Source organism: Oncorhynchus kisutch, linkage group LG7 (genome assembly GCF_002021735.2).
Source record: "Oncorhynchus kisutch isolate 150728-3 linkage group LG7, Okis_V2, whole genome shotgun sequence".
Taxonomy (NCBI): Eukaryota; Metazoa; Chordata; class Actinopteri; order Salmoniformes; family Salmonidae; genus Oncorhynchus; species Oncorhynchus kisutch.
In genome coordinates this window covers 38984363-39005171 of record NC_034180.2, presented here as the reverse complement: position 1 = coordinate 39005171, position 20809 = coordinate 38984363, and the positions used below count along the sequence as shown (strand labels likewise).

The window sequence follows — 20809 nt, the reverse complement described above, 5'->3', positions numbered from 1 at the left end:
GCAGAGGACATTTTAGAGGGGTTTTCTACAGCTAATGTATGCATAATCTGAATGACCATATCTAACAAATACATTAATATTCTTGCATAGTGATAGTTGATTCACTTTAGTTTTTGGTTCTTCCAGATTCGTAGTGATCTGCTACTGTATAGCGCTTTTATGAAATGTATGCGTATGCTTGTGTTTCAGATGGCTCGTGGAATCCAGACTCTCCTAAGGTGCTGAAGCTGGGGGTTCTGCCAGTGAAGGCCATGCTAGCTGTGGAGGAACATGTCTGGGCTTCCTCTGGAGGACAAGTCTTCATCATCAGCACTACCACACACACTGTGGAGGTATCTAACCCATCTCTAGCTCATCTCTTTATCCCACTTACTGTATGGATCCCTGCCCCCCTCTTTGTCTCATAACCTTTGATCTGGAAGATGGGTCCCATGAATATATATACACACACACACACACGTCAGAGGTACTGTATCTTTCCCATCTATAATATCTTATAAATGGCCAATTTCACAGTCAAACGGATTTAGCTGATTCGATCACTCATCTATAGAATTCTTTTGGTTTTTCCCCTGCACGCTTGCGTTCAGTTTGTTCAGTTTCCCAAATATGTCTGTTACATAGGCAAGGAGACACTTGTTTTTCATTACACAGAAAGTCAACAAAGTCAGTTTTTTTTTACATCCATTGGGAATGACAACAATTCCTCTCTCAATTGGAATAATCTTTCTGACACTTCCCCTCTAACCACCAAGCCTCGTGTGAAATAGAACATTGTCATGCTCTGATCCCATATCTCTACCTACATTGCATTCGGAAAGTATTCAGACCCCTTGACTTTTTCCACATTTTGTTACGTTACAGGCCTATTCTAAAATGGATTCAAACAATATCCCATAATGACAAAGATAACAGGTTTTTAGACATTTTTGAAAATGTACTAAAAATGAAAAACAGATATCATATTTACACACTAAGTATTCATACCCTTTACTCAGTACTTTGTTGAAGCACCTTTGGCAGCGATTACAGCCTCAAGTCTTCTTGGGTATGACGCTACAAGCTTGGCACACCTGTAATTGGGAAGTTTCTCCCATTCTTCTCTGCAGATCCTCTCAAGCTCTGTCAGGTTGGATGGGGAGCGCCGCTGCACAGCTATTTTAAGGTCTCTCCAGAGATGTTAGATCAGGTTCAAGTCTGCTCCTGCTGGGCAATTCAAGGACATTCAGAGCCACTCCTGTGTTGTCTTGGCTGTGTGCTTAGGGTCGTTGTCCTGTTGGAGAAGATCCTGAGCAGGTTTTCATCAAGGATCTCTCTGTATTATTCTTTTCCTCGATCCTGATTAGTCTCCCATTCCCTGCCTCTAAAAAACATCCCCACCACCATGCTTCACCGTAGGGATTCAGGCCAAAGAGTTCAATCTTGGTTTCATTAGAGAATCATGTTTATCTTGGTCTCCAAGCGGGCTGTCATGTGCCTTTAACTGAGGAGTGGCTTCCGTCTGGCCACTCTACCATAAAGGCCTGATGGTGGAGTGCTGCAGAGATGGTTCTCCCACTTTTTTACATTTATTTAACCTTTTTATTTGACTAGGCAAGTCAGGTAAGAACAAGTTCTTACAATGACGGCCAAGCCCTTACCGGCACGACACTGGGCCAATTGTGCACCGCCCTATGGGACTCCCAATCACAGCCGGTTGTGATACAGTCTGGAATTGAACCAAGATCTGTAGTGACGCCTCTAGCACTGAGTTGCAGAGCCTTAAACCACTGTGCCACTTGGGAGCCCCTCAGAGGAACTCCCTAAACAAGGCTCTTCTCTGATTGCTCAGTTTGGCCGGGCTGCCAGCTCTAGCAAGAGTCTTGATGGTTCCAAACTTCTTCCATTTAAGAATGATGGAGGCCACTGTGTTCTTGGGGACCTTTAATGTTGCAGACATTTTTTGGTACCCTTCCCCAGATCTGTGTCTCGACAGAATCATGTCTCGGAGCTCAACGCCCAATTCCTTCGACCTCATGGCTTGGTTTTTGCTCTGACATGCACTGTCAACTGTGGGACCTTTATATAGACAGGTGTGTGCCTCTCCAAATAATGTCCATGAATTTGCCACAGGTGGACTCCATCATCTCAAGGATGATCAATGGAAACAGGATGCACCTGAGCTCAATTTTGAGTGTCATAGCAAAAGGTCTGAATACTTATGTATTTCTAAATACCTGTTTTTGCTTTGTCATTATGGTTTGTTGTGTGTGTAGATTAATGAGAATTTTATTTAATTTAATACATTTTAGAATAAGTCTAACGTAACTAAATGTGAAAAGTCAAAAGGGTCTGGATACTTTCCAAATGCACTGTATTTTTGCAAACCGGCGTGTGTGATGTAGTTTACAATCAAAGTTACCTGCTGCATATCTCAGAGTTCTGCTCTCAAGTCTTTTGCTGCCAGTTGCTCTGTGTATCAATTATAGGTCAGTGGGTGTATCATACAACGCATTTATATGTCAGAGGGAGACACATTTAGTGCAGAGTCCCACCGTCCTGTGATAGAATGGAGCCCCATCTGTGCAAAAGCCCACCACTTGATCCCATGGAATCTGTTTTTTGTCAATAGAGCGACGCAGCACACTGAACATCCCTTGTGCCGTTTCGTGCTTGGGAATCGTGAACGGCACAAGGGATGTACCTCCAAACATAATGATGGTCATTATAGCCAAACAGTTCTATTTTTGTTTCATCAGACCAGAGGACATTTCTCCAAAAAGTACGATGTTAGTCCCCATGTGCAGTTGCAAACCGTAGTCTGGCTATGGCGGTTTTGGAGCAGTGACATCTTCCTTGCTGAGCTGCCTTTGTTATGTCGATATAGGACTCGTTTTACTGTGCATTTTCACAAGGTTCTTTGCTGTTGTTCTGGGATTGATTTGCACTTTTCGGACCAAAGTATGTTCATCTCTAGGAGACAGAATGCATCTCCTTCCTGAGGGGTATGACAGCTGTGTGGTCCCATGGTGTTTATAGTTGCGTACTATTGTTTGTATAGATGAATGTGGTACCTTCAGGAATTTGGAAATTGCTCCCAAGGATGACCAGACTTGTGAAGGTCTACAATTTTTTTCTGAGGTATTGGCTTACTACTTTTGATTTTCCCATGATGTCAAGCAAAGAGGCACTGAGTTTGAAGGTAGGCCTTGAAATACATCCACAGGTACACCTCCAATTGACTCAAATTATATCAATTAGCCTATCAGAAGCTTCTAAAGTCCTGACACAATTTTTGTGGATTTTCCAAGCTGTTTAAAGGCACAGTCAACTTAATATATGTGAACTTCTGACCCACTAGAATTGTGATGCAGTGAAATAATCTCTGTAAACAATTGTTGGAAAAATGACTTGTGTCATTCACAAAGTAGATGTCCTAACCGACTTGCCAGAACTATAGTTAATAACAAGAAATTTGTGAAGTGGTTGAAAAACGAGTTTTAATGACTCCAACCTAAATGTATGTAAACTTCCGACTTTTACTGTCAGTGTCTCGAATTTACACGGAACAAAAATATAAAGGCAACATGTAAAGTGTTGGTCTTATGTTTCACAAGTTAAAATAAAAATACCAGAAATGTTCCATACAAAAAGCTTATTGGTCTCATTTTCTGCACCATTTTCTTTTTTACATCTCTGTTAGTAAATATTTATCTTATTCCAAGATAATCCATCAACCTGACAGGTGTGGCATATCAAGAAGCTGATTAAACAGCATAATCATTACACAGGTGCACCTAAAAGGCCACTTCAAAATGTGCAGTTTTGTCACACAACACATTGTCACAGATGTCTCAAGTTTGGAGGAAGCATGCTGACTGCAGGAATGTCCACCAGAGCCGTTGCGAGAGAATTGAATGATCATTTCTCTACCATAAGCTGCCTCCCACGTTGTTTTAGACAATTTGACAGTACGACCAACCGGCCACACAGCTTTGGGCCACAGGCAACCACGCCAGCCCAGGATCTTCACATCCGGCTTCTTCACCTGCGGGATCGTCTGAGTGGGGGTGGGGGGCAGGGGGTGCTGAGAAGTATTCCTGTCTGTAATAAAGCCCTTTTGTGGGGGAAAACTCATTCTGATTGGCTGGGCCTGGCTCCCCAGTGGGTGGTCCTGGCTGCCAAGTGTGTTATGTCCTTATTTGAACTGTGACTCAGTAAAAACTTAGAAATTGTTGCATGTTGCATTTATATTTTTGTTCAGTATAAATACAGAATAATACGAAATGCTCTGAGACGAGGTTGAGTTTTCCGTGTTTCTAGGTTACTAATTGTGTTTGGCCCAATATCTGTGATGTCACCTGCACTTGGCTTGGCTCTTGTTTAATTATGTTAGAGAGGTATAGTGGAACCTGTGAGGGGTCTCTCTTGCTCCTTGTCCCCCTCGCTCCCTCTCCCCAGGCCCGGAGCGTTTGTGGGGACCCCTGTCTGTCCCACCACAGTCCGATTCACCAGCACCTGCTGCACGTCCTGGAATAGCAACGCTCCGCTTTCCCTCCAGCATGCAGTGACTCATAATCCCGTTTGCATCATTAAGCTCATTACGGGACTAACTGCCTGTCTTTCCCCAAGGCTTACACCCTGGAACCTACATGGGAAAAGAGTGTTGGAGAGAGGGAGTGGTGGATAGAGAGGGAGTGGTGGAGAGAGAGAGAGTGGTGGATAGAGGGAGTGATGGAGAGAGAGGGAGTGATGGAGAGAGAGAGTGGTGGATAGAGGGGGAGTGATGGAGAGAGAGAGTGGTGGATAGAGGGAGTGATGGAGAGCGAGAGAGTGGTGGATAGAGAGGGAGTGGTGGATAGAGAGGGAGTGATGGATGGAGAGAGAGGTGGATAGAGAGGGAGTGGTGGATAGAGAGGGAGTGATGGATGGAGAGAGAGAGTGGTGGATAGAGGGAGTGATGGAGAGTGGTGGATAGAGGGGGAGTGATGGAGAGAGAGAGTGGTGGATAGAGAGGGAGTGATGGGGAGAGAGAGAGGTGGATAGAGAGGGAGTGATGGGGAGAGAGAGTGGTGGATAGAGAGGGAGTGATGGGGAGAGTGGTGGATAGAGAGGGAGTGATGGAGAGAGAAAGAGTGGTGGATAGAGGGAGTGATAGAGAGAGAGAGTGGTGGATAGAGAGGGAGTGATGGAGAGAGAGAGTGGTGGATAGAGTTGTGGATAGAGGAGGAGTGATGGAGAGAGAGAAAGAGTGGTGGATAGAGAGGGAGTGATGGGGAGAGAGAGAGTGGTGGATAGAGAGGGAGTGATGGAGAGAGAAAGAGTGGTGGATAGAGGGAGTGATGGAGAGAGAGAGTGGTGGATAGAGGGAGTGATGGAGAGAGAGAGAGTGGTGGATAGAGAGGGAGTGATGGAGAGAGAAAGAGTGGTGGATAGAGGGAGTGATGGAGAGAGAGAGAGTGGTGGATAGAGAGGGAGTGATGGAGAGAGAGAGTGGTGGATAGAGAGGGAGTGATGGAGAGAGAGAGAGTGGTGGATAGAGTTGTGGATAGAGGAGGAGTGATGGAGAGAGAGAGTGGTGGCTAGAGAGGGAGTGATGGAGAGAGAGGGAGTGATGGGGAGAGAGAGAGTTGTGGGGAGAGAGAGAAAGAGTGGTGGATAGAGAGGGAGTGATGGAGAGAGAAAGAGTGGTGGATAGAGAGGGAGTGATGGAGAGAGAGTGGTGGATAGAGGAGGAGTGATGGAGAGAGAGAAAGAGTGGTGGATAGAGGGAGTGATGGGGAGAGAGAGAAAGAGTGGTGGATAGAGAGGGAGTGATGGAGAAAGAAAGTGGTGGATAGAGAGTTGTGGAGAGAGAGAGTGGTGGATAGAGGGGGAGTGGTGGATAGAGGGGGAGTGGTGGATAGAGGGAGTGGTGGATAGAGAGAGTGGTGGAGAGAGAGTGGTGGATAGAGAGGGAGTGATGGAGAGAGAGTGGTGGATAGAGAGGGAGTGATGGAGAGAGAGAGTGGTGGATAGAGTTGTGGATAGAGGGGGAGTGATGGGAGAGAGAAAGAGTGGTGGATAGAGAGGGAGTGATGGAGAGAGTGGTGGATAGAGAGGGAGTGATGGAGAGAGAGAGAGTGGTGGATAGAGAGGGAGTGATAGAGAGAGAGAGAGTGGTGGATAGAGGAGGAGTGATGGAGAGAGAGAAAGAGTGGTGGATAGAGAGGGAGTGATGGGGAGAGAGAGAAAGAGTGGTGTATAGAGAGGGAGTGATGGAGAGAGAGTGGTGGATAGAGAGGGAGTGATGGAGAGAGAGAGAGAGTGGTGGATAGAGAGTGATGGAAAGAGAGAGAGGTGGATAGAGAGGGAGTGATGGAGGGAGAGGGGCAGACAAAAAGGGAAAGAGTGGGAGAGACTAAGGTGAAGAGGAAGAAGACAGATGGATAGAGAGGCAGGAGGTACGGAGAGACAAACAAAGAAAGGGGGCAGATGTCGGAGAAGGTTAAAGGTCACCTGGAAGGTTCAAGTTTACGTAGGTTCACTCACACCCTACCTGAACTTGTTGTTGTCACTACTGGAACCCTGCTGTGAGGCCATGAATGGACTCACTTCTTGGCCAAGTAGTTTCTCTTCATTAAACAGGGTTGAGGAGGGAGATCCCATGCCACACAGCTGATGCCTGTAGTAAAAGTCCCTCTCAGGTACTGGGCTGAGAAAATCACAGTGAAATTACTTAAAACAACAATATCCACAATATATATTCTTTCTGACTGATATCATTTAGAACAGAGACAGGGAATGTTGACCTAAAATGCCCTCAGTCATATTTGGCTTGGTAATAAGGAAAACAAGGGAGAGGCAAGTCAAACTGTGGATCTGTGAGAAGCAGACACCACTTTCCTCAGAGTTCATGTTTTGACTAAGGCTGATGTCGCTATTGTGCCCAACAATCCTGCGAATCAAAACACTATTTCCACCTCTCTGACGTAGATAATTCAAAACATTCCCCACATAAGAGTCAGTAATGAGGTGGATGTTAACGTACAGTACATGGCTCAGCCTCTTAGCAGGCGTACTGTCAGTGTGTCAGTGTGTTGTCACAGCTCAGACCGAACAGTGCAGATGATCTCCTGTCTGTTCCCCACCCTCTGTAACCACTGGGAACGTTGTATCGTACCTTATGGCCACTCCTTAGTGATGTGTACATATACTGTCACGTAAAAAGGCATTTCCTGATCATAAGCTCACTGCGATAAACCCTTTGATTTGAGATTATTACAGAACATGTTTCTGATTGGTGGCTCAGTAGGGTTTGTTTCCCACTACTCTAAAGACAATGTGGTGTACATGGTAATTTTACTCTCAAAGCAATTGAAGAACTGAGCGATTCAGTATATAATATCCCCTCTTCCTGTCTTCCTCTCTCCCCCTGTCAGAGGCAGCTGGAGGCCCACCAGGAGGAGGGCATGGTGGTATCCCACATGGTGGTGGCTGGGGTGGGTATCTGGATAGCCTTCAGCTCTGGGTCCACCCTCAGACTGTTCCACACGGAGACACTGGAGGATCTACAGGACATCAACATCGCTACACCTGTACACAACATACTGGCTGGTAAGATACATGACAACATTACCACACCTGTACACAACATACTGGCTGGTAAGATACATGATAACATTACCACACCTGTACACAACATACTGGCTGGTCAGATACATGATAACATTACCACACCTGTACACAACATACTGGCTGGTAAGATACATGATAACATTACCACACCTGTACACAACATACTGGCTGGTAAGATACATGATAACATTACCACACCTGTATACAACATACTGGCTGTATAGATACATGATAACATTACCACACCTGTACACAACATACTGGCTGTATAGATACATGATAACATTACCACACCTGTACACAACATACTGGCTGGTCAGATACATGATAACATTACCACACCTGTACACAACATACTGGCTGTATAGATACATGACAACATTACCACACCTGTACACAACATACTGGCTGGTAAGATACATGACAACATTACCATACCTGTACACAACATACTGGCTGGTAAGATACATGACAACATTACCACACCTGTACACAACATACTGGCTGTATAGATACATGATAACATTACCATACCTGTACACAACATACTGGCTGGTAAGATACATGATAACATTACCATACCTGTACACAACATAATGGCTGTATAGATACATGACAACATTAGCATACCTGTACACAACATACTGGCTGGTAAGATACATGATAACATTACAACACCTGTACACAACATACTGGCTGGTAAGATACATGATAACATTACAACACCTGTACACAACATACTGGCTGGTAAGACATCATTATCATGTCACACTTGTATGTATCTTACAGCACTGTCAACACAAGGTATGAACAAGTTCACTGCTTTACACAATATACTCTACTATTAGAGACATTTTTGCCAGCTCTGAAAACACATTTTCTCTAACACAGTAGATCAAAGCATCCTAAAAAATACCCACTCTACACCACCCACCACACACTCAAAGGTGAACCTCACCTTCAGGATATCAGTATACAGCAGCACTGTTTCTATCCTCCAGTACTGTGATTTATAATACAGATGCAGTCTTTTCAACTCTGTTTGCACAAACCACCAGTACCCATGTCATTTTGTTCTCTTTGTGTCCTCCAAAGTCATTGATTGGATCCTTATGGTGGACTGGCAATTAACAGGTCATTTTTTTGCAAGAACAGATCAGTCCTCTGAAAGTAGAAATGGATCACATTTGACAGTCAGTCGTCAGGTCACCATGTACTTGAGTGTGTTTTTCTCAAAATATCAAAGGGCTGCCTGGCTCAGTGACTATCTGTAATAAGATCACAGTCACGGTGTGTGCATAGATACAGTGCATTCAGAAAGTATTCAGACCCCTTGACTTTTTCCACATTTTGTTACGTTACAGCCTTATTCTAAAATTGATTACATTTAAAAAAAAATCTCATCAATCTACACACAATACCCCATAATGACAAAGTGAACACAGGTTTTTTGAAAATGTTGCTAATTTATTGCAAATAAAATACAGAAATACCTTATTGACATAAGTATTCAGACCCTTTGCTATGTGTCTCAAAATTCAGCTCCGGTGCATCCTGTTTCCATTGATCGTCCTTGAGATGTTTCAACAACTTGATTGGAGTCCACCTTTGGTCAATTCAATTAATTGGTGATCATTTAGAAAGGCACACACCTGTCTATATAAGGTCCCACAGTTGACAGTCCATGTCAGAGCAAAATCCAAGCCATGAGGTCAAAGGAATTGTCCAATTAGATCTGAGACAGGATTGTGTCGAGGCACAGATCTGGGGCAGGGTATCAAAAAATGTCTGCAGCATTGAAGGTCCCCAAGAACACAGTGGCCTCCATCATTCTTAAAATGGAAGAAATCCTTCTTAGACCTGGCTGCCTGGCCAAACTGAGCAATCGGGGGAAAGGGCCTTGGTCAGGGAGGTGACCAAGTACCCGATGGTCACTCTGACAGAGCTCCAGAGTTCCTCTGTGGAGATGGGAGAACCTTCCAGAAGGACAACCATCTCTACAGCACTCCACCAATAAGGCCTTTATGGTAGAGTGGCCAGACGGAAGCTACTCCTCAGTAAAAGGTACATGACAGCTCGCTTGGAGTTTGCCAAATGCGCCTAAAGGACTCAGACCATGAAACAAGATTCTCTGGTCTGATGAACCCAAGATTGAACTCTTTGGCCTGAATGCCAAGCATCATGTCTGGAGGAAACCTGGCATCATCGCTACGGTGAAGCATTGTGGTTGGCAGCATCATGCTGTGTGCATGTTTTTTAACGGCAGGGACTGGGAGACTAGTCAGGATCGAGGGAAAGATGAATGGAGCAAAGTACAGAGAGATCCTTGATGAAAACCTGCTCCAGAGCGCTCAGGACCTCAGACTGGGGTGAGGGTTCATCTTACAACAGAACAACGACCCTAAGCACACAGCCAAGACAACGCAGGAGTGGCTTCGGGACAAGTCTCTGGATGTCTTTGAGTGGCCCAGCCAGAGCCGTGACTTGAATCCGATCGAACATCTCTGGAGAGAACTGAAAATAGCTGTGCAGCGACGCTCCACATACAACCTGACAGAGCTTGAGATGATATGCAGAGAAGAATGGGTGAATGATATGCAGAGAAGAATGGGGGAAACTCCCCAAATACATGTGTGCCAAGCTTGTAGCATCCTTCCCAACAAGACTCGAGGCTGTAATCACTGCCAAAGCTTCAACAAAGTACCGAGTAAAGGGTCTGAATAATCCAGTTATTTTTATTTTTTATATATATAAATTTGCAAAAATGGCTAAAAACCTGTTTTTGCTTTGTCATTATGGGGTATTGTGTGTAGATTGATGAGGGGAAAAAAACATTAATGCGTTTCAGAATAAGGCTGTTACGTAACAAAATGTGGAAAATGTCAAGGGTTTTTCTCATTCCGACTAGCAAATGAACGCGGCAAAATGTTAAGCAATCTGTGTGACAACTTCTGTTGTTGGGAATGTAATAATCAAACAGACCAGAGTCCGAGGATCTTCATCAGAGACAGCTGTGTTTTGAATAGTGAGTGTTCTATAGAGGACTAGAGGACTATAGAGGACTAGTCATAATCTCTCTTCTATCTGTAGCTGGTCTTTAATATTACTACAACAGCTCCATTTTTTTAAAATTAGACTTTTGGGGGTTGATCCTGTATATTGTCAGTTGCAGCTGTTAGCCTCCTATAATCAGTTCTACTGTAGTAAATGGAATACTGTACAGCCAGCCTTGTTGTTATACGGTTTTGGGAGGTTTGTCCTGTGATGTTGTCATGAAGGTTTTAAATCCAGCTAGTTACAGTTGTCCACTTTTCCTCTCTGACCCTGTACAGTATTTTGAAGATACCGTCCAGTCGACTGTTTAGATTTCAATTTGAATTATTTCAAGCTGGACTCTGCCATGGAGTAATTATTTTTACATTGTGTGTTTTGTGGTCACCAGTAATGACTAGCCTACAGGAACACATCAGTCTCCTTTTAAAAGTGTAATAAACAGTTCTATCATTATCTGAGTTCTGCCCATTGTTTATAAGCCCTAGACTGTGTGTACATAGTTGAGTATTTTAGTGGCCTCGTCCATTATTACCGTAAGGTTTTGTACTTTGCTCTCTCCAGATGCACCCCTACATACTGTGGGAACAAACTACAGGAACACAGACAGACTGACTGCATACTATTTGTGTATTTAGAGGGTTTCAGAAGTCCGACAGAGAGCTGTGAGACGTGTGTTTAAGTGAACTAGTTTTCTCAGCAGTCTTTAGTGTCTATTGCAGACACTAAAGACTGCAGTACAACAATCTGGCTTGTTTCAGGAAACCTATAAAATACTTACTAGCCACAACAAAAGTACAACACATGGGAGTTCCATAATATTTGATAACAGTCTGAGACTGCCATCATTTAAGTTGTTTGTGTTGATGTCAAAATGAAGGGGTGTTGTACAGAACAAAGTTATCAGCGATTGGATAATCTCTAAACAATCAGAGTATCACAGCAAATAAAGAATTTTTGAAACGCTGCTTGGTTCCCATTGGTTTATGGGAACAATCGGACAGTCTAGAATCAATTTTCATTCTAGAAATCGCTGGGGAGTTACTCGGATCCAGACTCATTGCGGAGAAGAAAATAACTTCCGTGGGCGTAGTGTTTGGCTAGAGCAATGAGTTTGAGTAGCCAGGCAACACCATTGTATCATGGCTTCGTTGCACAGTAAACCTTACTAAATCTTGGCATATGTCCCATCATGCATGCTTTAGTTGCATATTCAATAGTGCTTCAATATTTGAATAGGCAATTTAGTCAAGTCTTGCATAAACCTAAGGGATCACTTTGTGGTTGTTTGTGGAAAAGCAAGAGTACACTTTCATTCAGCACAGCATGCTTTGAATGTCCAGTCAGTAATTTACCCTACACCTAGCCTTCTGAGAAACTCAGCCCAACCAGTTCTGAGGCTGAGCAGTAGAATGGCTTTTAACAGAGATGTGAATGATAAGCCTGTCTGGATGACTTATTTACTTAATAAGAGGCATCAACCACAGAGGAAGTTTCTCTGAACGAGAGACCTTGGACCAGCGACTTGAAATACTTCCTCCTCTAGGCCAAGGCTGTGTGCACATCACATTACGGTCTGACTTCCTCTGATGACAGCAATGGGTTAACGTCCTATCTACAGTATCTCTCTGTCATGGGACTCTGTTTTCCTTCTATCATCTCTTCCAGTGGACCATTCAACTGATCCAACCCCCACTGTATCACCCTCACCTGGTTCTCTTCAACCACGGTCTAAACTGGCGGCCTGCACTGGCTAAACATGTGCATGTGATTTGTCAGGGCAAGTTCAGATTTCTCTCTGTGGAGGGAGTTGTATTGCTTGCCCCTGCAAGCCTGGGTTTGGCTTTCCACAATGTTCCACCTTGGCACTTATTTAGTTGTTGGCAGCTGCTGTCAGATTGATTGACTAGGCCAGAGAATGTGCTGTTTCTGCAGAGCCTGCTGACTGTAGTGCCATTCAAGCTGTTTGGCTGAAAGAAGATGGGACGATCAATACCTGTTTAGAGTGGAGGGTGATGGATGCAGTGACTTTATATTATCTGCATCGCTACATTCTTGAGATACTTGAGTAGTATTGTTCAGGCTAAAGAGGTGACTCCAGATGCACCCCGACATACTGTGGCAACAAACTACAGGAACACAGACAGAATAACTACATACTATGTGTGTATTTAGGGGGTTTCAGAAGTCCAGCAGAGAGCTGTGAGAATGTGTTAATTAGTTTTGTCTGAGACCCTATTGTAGACCTCAGGAAACACCGGTTCAGACAGGGGGTTCACAGTTGCCGAGGTGGTTCACAGTTGCCGGAGGGGGTTCACAGTTGATGGCATAGAATTGAGAGTGATTGAGTGTGAAATGTCCTCAGTGTTCAAGGTGGGGTTGTTCTTCTACTCATGCTAGCTCATGTTGGAATCCTTTGATTGCACTGAGGAATTTCTCACAGATATTTTGCAAAACTGTGGTCTCTTTGGCTGTAATTCGGTTTTAGTTATGTCCAATTGAATTTCACAGTGATTATTCAAACACATGCTTTGGTGATTACTTCCAGTACCTCCTCTGCCTTTCCTTAACCCTTTACCGAGTTGGGTTTGGTTGATTTTAATTTGGAAAAACGTCCTGAAAACCTTCCTCCAAATACAGTTTGTTCTCACACTGTTTTTGATGTTCTCTAGATCAGTGTTTCCCAACTCTGGTCCTCAAGAACCCCTGGCCCCAACAGCACACATTTTTGATGTAGCCCCGGACAAAAACACCTGATTCAACTTGTCAAGGGCTTGATGATTGGTTGCCAAGTAGAATCAGGTGTGCTTGTCCGGGGCCACAACAAAAAAATATGTACTGTAGGACCGGAGTTTGCGAACACTGCCCAACACTCTTCTAAAAAAAAAAGTGTTCCAAAAGGGTTCTTCGGCTTTCCACATAGGATAACCCTTTTTGGTTCCAGGCAGAGCCCTTTTGGGTTCCATATAGAACCCTCTGTAGAAAGGTACCCAAAAGCGTTCTACCTGAAACCAAAAAGGGTTCTTCAAATGGTTCTCCAATTGGGACACCCGAAGAACCCTTTTAGGTTCTACATAAGAGTGTAGAAGATGTGAGTGCAGGAGAGGAGTGTCCAGATCGGCGGCTTTGTCTGGCCTGACCTAAATACCCAGCCATGTGGACACTAATGGGGATAAACATGCAGAGCCAGGAAACAACACCTCCAGCCCCTTCATCACCACGTTGGCCCTGGGACTGCCTGGAGACAGAGGCCTGGAGACAGAGGCCTGGAGACAGAGGCCTGGAGACAGAGGCCTGGAGACAGAGGCCTGGAGACAGAGGCCTGGAGACAGAGGCCTGGAGACAGAGGCCTGGAGACTGTAGTGCTGTAGCCTCTGTCTCTGGTTCCAGACTTTGGCCTGATATGAACCATCTCTTAGTGAGATAGGATCAGTGTTTTATATCTAACCCACCCTACTGCTAGTGTAATATCAGTGTAGTGTATGTTTTTTATCTGAACCCCCTGCTGTAATTCAACTTGCTAGTTGTGGGGGATAATTGCAGATCAAAGCAGACCTCTGGTGTGGGATCTGGAACAGGCCCGGGCCGTGTTGATGCTGGTTCAGGTTTATTTTGGTTTGGCCTATGGGTGGAAACTTCAAATATTATGAAAGGAGAATGTTGAGAAATGCACCCCAGTGTGTGTGTTTCTGGTAACCGGGGGCCCTCATTACAAGCACATGTGCGGCGATGGGTTATGCTGCTCTGTTCTCTGCTGGGTGAGTAGCACTGTAGACTCAGGACCGATGTTCCTCAGAAGGGTGATCTCTGGAGGAGCTAGGGGTCGGGCAGAGAGATCAGCGGCTGATTTGCCCAAAGCCCTGGGGGATTATGGGAGGGAGAGGACTTAGCTGCACAGCTCTTACTGCAGTGTATGATGGGTAATGCCACTCACAACTGGAGCCTTGACAGACTTTCTCAAACAGTCATACCATACTCCATCCGTTATCACAGTTTTGTCAAAATGCATTTGCATTAACAATTATTGGCATTTAACATGTTAAGGATATTTTGGACATTTTCTGTTCACTCTTTGCAATGCTGCTTGTTGCCATAGTAATGCTTATTGAGGATGATGTTAACAAGTACCAAGTTCCACACAAGTCACTAAACGTTCACTAGACAACACAATTTATCACATCCTCTAAAAGGTGCTGTTAGCCTAACATTTACTGCGTTTACAGTATCAAGTGATATTTCATACTGAATTTGTGACGAGGAAGACCGGACACACACAGTCCTTTCTGTCCCAGCCTGCATCAGGCTTTCTGAATAGAACCACAGTTGCTTGCTTAATTACGACATTACGGTTCACTCATTCTCGATTTACATAACACTTTTGTGTTTGTTTGTTTGACCCAAAGCGGACTATAATGGTGGTCTTTTTGGTGAAAAGAGCTGTTATTATTTTTGCTCCTCTTTCGGTTGCCCTGGAGACCATTGGCTGTTAAGTGTTATTGCTGTAGTAACCTCCCCACACACTAAGCAGAAATACCTCCCTCCCTGTTACTGTCCCTCGGCTCGCTGGAAGGGGCACATTAACTGTTCCTTCTCATTTATAGGAGACTTCTGAATGTAAATAACTACTTATCTCCTACTGTGAATGTAAATAACTACTTATCTCCCACTGTGAATGTAAATACCTACTTATCTCCCACTGTGAATGTAATAACTATTTATCTCCTACTGTGAATGTAAATACCTACTTATCTCATACTGTGAATGTAAATACCTACCCTACTCCTACTGTGTTAAGCTTGACCCCAGAAATCATTAAGGTCAACCATTAACTATCAACTATCAAATGTTTTGTGCAATACTGTAGCCCCCTGGATTACTGCTCCAAACTGCTCTCTACAACAGAATTTAACACAAACTCTGCAGAATCAGTATTGATGTGTTGGTTCTATTCTGTCCTTAGGGAACCAGAGGGTCTCAGTCAGCAGTCTGCTGGTGTGCCATGGTCTGCTGCTGGTGGGGACCAACCTGGGGGTGACAGTGGCCCTCTCTGTCCCCAGACTTCAGGGAATCCCCAAGGTCACAGGTGGGTGCATCTTCCCTGAAGATTATTCCAGATGATCTAAAAATCCCAATGAGGAATTATATGGCAAACCATCCATTTGGTGTCATAGTTTTGGGGTAAAGGAAGGGATTTGGGTACCAAGTGCATTAAGGACTTTATCAATGTAACTGGAGCACAACATGGGTTAATGGGCCTCAGTGATTATCATTCAGGTCCCAGCTGGCTTGATATTTTAGTGGCGCCTTTCTCACAATGATACTGTCTTTTAATTGATATGACTCAAAGCTAGTTTCCATGTGCCTCTGGTCTACGGAATTCTTAGTCTCTGGAGGCTACTGCCAAAAGTGGGCAATTTGAAACACATATGTAGTTACTAACAGTATTTTCCAGTAAATTTATACTGTATATGGAGTAATGTGTGTCTGGATATTTGTCTGTCGTAGGACGGGGCATGGTATCCTTCCACGCCCACCATGGCCCAGTAAAGTTCCTCACCATGGCAGCCGCGGTGTGCAACCGGCCCTCTGGCAACCCAGGCAGCAGCCTACCTAGCCAGCCAGGAGGCACCAAGGATGGGGAGAAGGCCCAGGCCTCCCCACCTCCAACCCCAGGCTCCACACCCACTCTAGCTCCCACCCAGGGCCGGGGAGTGTGGCTAGGGGAGGCAGGCTGCACTTCCATGGCCCTCCAGGACTCCCTGTCCTCCTCCTGTGGCTCCCTGGCTCTGTCCCAGGGCTCTCTGGAGCACGGGCTCGAGGACGGGGCCATCTATGACCTGGTCAATGATCCGGCCCACCACCAGAGGGGCAGGAGGGTCCAGAAGGTGGACGTCAGCTCTCTGCTGGTGGTTTCAGGGGGGCTGGGTCACCACAGGGTCAACAGGAAGACCAAACAGTCCCGTCAGGAGGAGACTGTGTCCAACATCATGGTGTGGCAGATCCCTCTACTCAACATGTGAGAGAGACCAGAGAGTAGAGACTTACTAGTACAGTGTAACAAGGTGAGTGGGGCCATAGTCACTGTAGTATTCAATAGTGTTAATGGTTTAATAACCATAATCCTGTCATGTCTCGCCATAATACTCCTCATTCTCTTATTCTCTCATCCTTCTCCCCAAAGACTGAGGATGCTGCAGTTCCTACTTGATATCAGTGACACTTGACTCAGTGACACTCCAAAGGATATCCATTAATTCCCATGGTTGTCTGGACTTTGGTATCAATCAACTCAACTATGTGTCTTATAATGAGAAATACTCCAGAGGGCATCACATGAATAATAGCAAGTTTCTGATATCTCCTACCCAGTGACCTTCTGTTCATGTGGGACATTCCTATTGGGTAATGGGTACAAATGGATCAATACACTTTAACCACTTAATAATGGCACCTGACTTGAATCCAATGAAGAGAACCTGCATATGTAGAAAAACCACTGAAATGTCCCTAATGTCATTCATATGTCATTTTGAGAGAGGACCGATGAAATGTTACTTGTTATAACATGGCTAATATTTTGTGTGACTGAGACGTGCCTGATCACCAGAGTGTTGATGGCACAATAATTGTATCCGGGCTAATCACATAGATAGACATCAGACATTCCCATTTTCCTACGTAGACAGAATTTGAGGAAAGCCAGGCAACAATGTCTACTCCGACACTTCCACTGTTAAGAACAGGCATTATTTGGGGCCAAAGCCTTCTCAGGATCATATCCATTGGCCGGGTTATGTTCTATGAATTGGGTCTGTTAATATAGATATGTTAACTTTTTTGTTATTGGATCAGGGAGAGATCATTTGTCCGCAATGGTGCCCATATTTCATTGGTACACTGAAGCTTAAAGTGTGCTTATGTTGTCATCAAGTGGTTGCTGATATGAGGTATGATGGGACTTCCTGGCTGGCCAGGTTTCCAGTAGATCCTAACTGTAGGGAGAGTCTCTAACTGTTACCAGATGAAAAGAAGGGGTTGTTACTTGCTCAAATACATGTATTGTCACTAAAGGATATTTAAAAAATGTATCTAAAGCTTTATAATTTTGTGCCATTTTGTATGTACTTCTGTTGTGTATATTAACACTATACATGTTTTATTCAGCAGCTTTGTGTATGATTTATTTCATGTATGCATGCTCAGCCTGCTCACTTTATTTCAACCAAAACGTTGCACTACTTCAAATATGCTACCAGTAATGTATAGCCTCTGGTATTTGGTCCAATACCAAGCTCTAAGAACAACTCTCCACACTTACCAACAAGCACTACACAGCAGATTCAAATAACCAACTCATCAAGCTTTGATTATTTGAATCCGCTGTATGTCAAGCTAGGGCAAAGAATTGGAATGCTGACTGCGAGCTAGGTATGGTTGAATGGAAGCAAGTCCCCGCAGCAATGTTCCAACATCTAGTGGAAAGCCTTCCCAGAAGAGTGGAGGCTGTTATAGCAGCAATGTTCCAACATCTAGTGGAAAGCCTTCCCAGAAGAGTGGAGGCTGTTAAAACAGCAATGTTCCAACATCTAGTGGAAAGCCTTCCCAGAAGAGTGGAGGCTGTTAGAGCAGCAAAGGGGGAACCAACTCCATATTAATGTCCATGATTTTGGAATGAGATGTTCGATAAGCAGGTGTCCACATACTTCTGGTCATGTAGTGTACGTACAGTGCCTTCATAAAGTATTCACACCCCTTGACTTTTTCCACATTTTGTTGTGTTACAGCCTGAATTTTAAAATGGATTTTGATTTAGTGTCATTGTCCTACACACAATAACCCATAATGTCAATGCGGAATAATGTTTTTAGTCATTTATACAAATTCATAAAAAATGTAAAGCTGAAATGTCTTAAGTCAATAAGTATTCAACCTCTTTGTTATGGCAAGCCTAAATAGTAAAACTCTGTGTGCAATAAGGGTTTAACATGATTTTTGAATGACTACATAATCTCTGTGCCCCAGACATAAAATTATCTGTAAGGTCCCTCAGTCGAGCGGTGAATTTCAAACACAGATTCAACCACAAAGACCAGGGAGGTTTTCCAATGTCTCACAAAGAAGGGCACCTATTGGTAGAGCCAGGCCCAATCGCTCAACATCAGTGCCCAACCACACTAATGCTTTTGTGGCTGAATGGAAGCAAGTTCCCGCAGCAATGTTCCAACATCTAGTGGAAAGCCTTCGCAGAAGACACTGAATATCCCTTTGAGCATGGTGAAGTTATAAATTACACTTTGGATGATGTATCAATACACCCAGTCACTACAAAGATACATCCTTCCTGACTCAGTTGCTGTCGAGGAAAGAAAAACCACTCAGGGATTTCACCAGGAGGCCAATGGTGACTTTAAAACAGTTAGAGTTTAATGGCTGTGAAAGGAGACAACTGAGGATGGATCAACAACATTGTAGTTACTCCACAATACTAAAGTTAAGAAATTAACTTTTTGTCCTGAATACAAAGTGTTATGTTTGGGGCAAATCCAACACAACACATCCTTGGGTACCACTCTTTGTATTTTCAAGAATGGGGGTGGGTGCATCATGTCATGGGTATACTTGTCCTTGCCAAGGACTAAGGAGTTATTTTTTTTACGATAAAAAGAAACAGAATACAGCTAAGCACAGGCAAAATCCTAGAGGAAAACATGCTTCAGTTTGCTTTCCAACAGACACTGGGAAACATTCAGCAAGACAATACCCTACATAAGACCAGTTAATCCATTGTTCCCTGGGCGCCGAAGACGTGGATGTCGATTAAGGCAACCACCTGCACCTCTCAGAGGGGTTGGGTTAAATGCGGAAGACAAATTGAATTTGAATACATTCAGTTGTACAACTGACTAGGTATCCCCCTTTCCTTTCCCAAATATACACTGAGTGCACTAAACATTAGGAACAGACTCCCTTTTGCCCTCAGAACAGCCTCAATTCGTCAGGGCATGGACGACAAGGTGTTGAAAGCGTTCCACAGGGATGCTGGCCCATGGTGACTCCAATGCTTCCCACAGTTGTGTCAAGTTGGCTGGATGTACTTTGGGTGGTGGACCATACTTGATACACTTGGGAAACTGTTGAGCGTGAAAAACCCAGCAGTGTTGCAGTTCTTGACACACTCAAACTGGTGCGCCTGGCAACTTCTACCATACCCCGTTCAAAGGCAATTCAATCTTTTGTCTTGCCCATTCACCCTCTGAATGTTACATGTTCACATTCTGTCTCAATTGTCTCAAGGCTTAAATTCCTTCCTTTACCCTTTCCTCCCCTTCATCTACACTGATCAGTCACATCAATTAGGGATCATAGCTTTCACCTGGATTCACCTGGTCAGGCATGGAAAGAGCAGGTGATCCTAATGTTTTGTACACTGGAGTTGCTTACAGAGACGAGTGGCCTAGCTATAGTTTTGACTTAAATTGACTTGAAAATATGGCAAGATTTGAAAATGGTTGTCTAGCAATGACGAACAACCAACTTGATAGAGCTTGAAGAATTTAAAAATAAAAAAATATGCAAAATTCTAACATGTACCGACTAAGGGGTGTGAATACTTATGTAAATTAGATATTTCATTTTCAATACATTTGAAAAATATTTTAACATTTTCATTTTGTCATTATGGGGTATTGTGTGTAGATGGGTGAGATATTTTTAAAATCCATTTTGAAGTCAGGTTGTAAAACAACATGTGGAATAAGTCTAGGGGTATGAATTGGTTGTTTTGCTGGTTTCGATTATTTAAAAAGTCAGGTTTGCAATAATTTGAAAGACTGGCCTGAGGGGAGAGATGCTTAAGCAACAAGGTGTGGTATATGGCCAATATATCATGGCTAAGGGATGTTCTTAAGCAAGACGCAATGTGGAGTGCCTGGATACATCCCTTAGCCATAGTATATTGGCCATATACCACAAACCTCTGAGGTGCCTTATATACTGGTTACCTACTTAATTAGAGCAGTAAAAATAAATGTTGTGTCACACGTGTGGTATACAAGGTCTGATATACCACAACTGTCGTCAGCCAATCAACATTCAGGGCTCGAAAACAGTATTTTATTATGTATATAGCCCATGGTTTACAGGGGAAGTTGAAGCAATGTTC

The 20809-nt window shown here is 43.9% G+C and overlaps 1 protein-coding gene across 2 annotated transcripts in view; it reads left to right on the top strand.

Annotated features, from left to right (window-relative positions):
- The window catches only part of LOC109893781 (rho guanine nucleotide exchange factor 10), a 73086-nt gene extending 55273 nt beyond the window's left edge, over nucleotides 1–17813 (top strand). For both annotated transcript variants that reach the window (XM_031829076.1, XM_031829075.1), the window contains 5 exons: nucleotides 190–332; nucleotides 7401–7575; nucleotides 15608–15730; nucleotides 16153–16709; nucleotides 16829–17813. In XM_031829076.1, coding sequence (XP_031684936.1) covers nucleotides 190–332; nucleotides 7401–7575; nucleotides 15608–15730; nucleotides 16153–16667 — 956 coding nt within the window. In that variant the 3' untranslated portion in view covers nucleotides 16668–16709; nucleotides 16829–17813. The remainder of the gene's footprint in view (nucleotides 1–189; nucleotides 333–7400; nucleotides 7576–15607; nucleotides 15731–16152; nucleotides 16710–16828) is intronic.
- The last annotated feature ends 2996 nt before the right edge of the window (nucleotides 17814–20809 follow it).